Genomic DNA, 2385 nt, shown 5'->3' on the forward strand with positions numbered 1-2385 from the left:
ATAATTTGGATGCATTTTCTCCTTTAAAAAAATATTTTTTTATTATCATCATTATTATTATTTCATCTGACCAACGATAAATAAAATATGACAATTTTATTTATTGTAAAAGACAGTGAAGTCTACCTTTCATGTTGGCTACTGTTTAAAGGCCATAGTATTAAAATAGCGTTCTTATTACATCTTAAATTAGGAGATGTCCGTAAACCTTAATTTAATCATCTGCGTGACTTTATATGGAGCAAACCTATCAATTAAATAAAATCCCTTCCGCCTCCTCAGAGGAGAGGTGCAAGGGTGTAGATGAATAGTGCTGGAATGCAGCCAGCAGCGTATATATATGGGCGTCAGGAGGAGTGAAAGTGGGGGCCCCCGTGGGACCTGTAATGTGGCCCCTGCCGCTGGGACCCGCTGCTGAGAGGACGCGAGAGGGCACGCGGATGACAGCAGGGATTTAAATGGGGATCCGTCTGGCTTTAACCCAGTGTGAAGCTTTAAGAGCTGTTTTATTTCTCTGTTTTCACACCCTACACAGATTTGCACTCTTTGTCTTGTGGGTGGAAAAAAAATTAACGACTCTGATGTTTAAAATTATTATTATTATTTTTTTTAAATCAAGCCTGTGTTAATAGTGAGATATATTTTATTTAATACATCTTCATTGGGATTTATAATATGGGACCTATATTGGGATGTTTATGGTGACGTGCACCGTAATGTGTTTAATTATATAGGCTCTTTTTTTCTGGTATGGAGCCATTATATCTTCATTTTCGATTTCTTTTTCTCTCCTTCCTCCAGAGCCACAATGTTGACGAGGCTTTTCAGTGACCCCTCGCTGCTTCCCGATGTGCAGAAATACTCCGGCTGGGCGGAGGACAGCGACGACGAGGGCTCCCACGTCAAAGATGACGACCAGGACACACAGGACGACATGGATTCCTCTGAGCTGAGAGGAGACAGCCGGACGCAATCCGAACACGCCGGGGAAGACGACGAGGACGACGAGGTGGAGGATGAGGACGACGGAGGGGATACAGAGGGGGACAGGCCCAAGAAAAGGGGGCCCAAGAAGCGCAAGATGACCCCGGCCCGCATCGAGCGCACCAAGGTGAGGCGGACAAAGGCCAACGCGAGAGAGCGGACCCGCATGCACGACCTGAACTCTGCACTCGACAATCTGCGTAAAGTGGTGCCATGCTACTCCAAAACGCAAAAGCTGTCCAAAATCGAGACACTGCGGTTGGCCAAAAACTATATCTGGGCCCTGTCGGAGATATTGCGAGCTGGGAAAAGGCCCGACCTTGTGAACTACGTCCAGACGCTGTGCAAGGGACTCTCCCAGCCCACGACCAACCTTGTGGCGGGATGTCTGCAGTTGAACTCCCGTAACTTCCTCACCGAACAGCAGTGTCCGGACGGGAGCAGGTACGGGAACGGCTCCTTCTCCATGCACTCCTACCCGTACCAGTGTGCGCGTCTCTCCAGCCCCCACTGCCAGCCGGGCTCGAACTCGCATCCCCTGAGGACACAAGGCTACTGCTCGGCTACGGCTTACGACTCTCTCTACGGTGGGAGTGGTTCCCCGGAGTATAACAGTCCTGAGTACGAGGGGCCCCTCAGCCCGCCCCTGTGCATCAATGGCAACTTTTCCCTGAAGCACCAAGGCTCCGCGTCCCCCGAAAACGAGAAGGGGTACCACTACTCTATGCATTACTCCGGCCTGCCTGGCTCCAGACCTACCGGGTCCCACAACCTGGTGTTTGGCTCCTCGGGGACCCGGAGCGGCATTCACTCTGAAAACGTCCTGCCTTACCACGACATGCACTTACACCACGAACGGGCCCCTGTGTATGATGAACTGAACGCGTTTTTTCACAATTAAAACAAAAAAAAAGGAAAAGAAAGAGAGAAGCCTATCGTGCGCCCATTTGCAATCAACAATCTATACACGGCACACTTTATTTGGAAGAAAAAAAAACATACCTGCCAGGATTTAGGATATTCTGGAGAGATGTTTCATTCGTTGTCATTAGTGTTTTTCGTTTAATTTATTCAGTGTTTAATTATTTTGGTTTTGCTATAGTCAGGGATGTAGTGGAGGGCAATCCATCCAACCCTATTCGTATTATGAGTAACAGAAATTTTCCAGCTTTTAAAGGCTAATATAAATCTCAAAGAGGAATTTTGATTGAACAAAACCTACTAAGATCTATATGAGAATAAGGGAAATTCAATTATTTTTAATGTTTTTTCAAATGTGATTTGTGTTTGTATTGGTGGCTGTTTGCATTTTCCTGAAAGTCAAAGTTTACCCACTTATTTATTTACCACTACATCACTGGCTACACCTCCACCCTGACATTGGCGGTGGTTTCCTAATAT

At 46.5% G+C, this 2385-nt stretch overlaps 1 protein-coding gene across 2 annotated transcripts in view; it reads left to right on the forward strand.

Annotated features, from left to right (window-relative positions):
• The window catches only part of LOC134000237 (neurogenic differentiation factor 2-like), a 4122-nt gene extending 2237 nt beyond the window's left edge, over nucleotides 1–1885 (forward strand). Inside the window, exon 2 of one of the 2 annotated variants that reach the window (XM_062439580.1) lies at nucleotides 804–1885. In XM_062439580.1, coding sequence (XP_062295564.1) covers nucleotides 809–1885 — 1077 coding nt within the window. In that variant the 5' untranslated portion in view covers nucleotides 804–808. Of the gene's footprint in view, nucleotides 1–801 lie in introns of both variants that reach the window. The other variant, XM_062439579.1, reaches the window with a different exon arrangement.
• The last annotated feature ends 500 nt before the right edge of the window (nucleotides 1886–2385 follow it).

The sequence above is a fragment of the Scomber scombrus genome, chromosome 18, assembly GCF_963691925.1.
Source record: "Scomber scombrus chromosome 18, fScoSco1.1, whole genome shotgun sequence".
Lineage (NCBI taxonomy): Eukaryota > Metazoa > Chordata > Actinopteri > Scombriformes > Scombridae > Scomber > Scomber scombrus.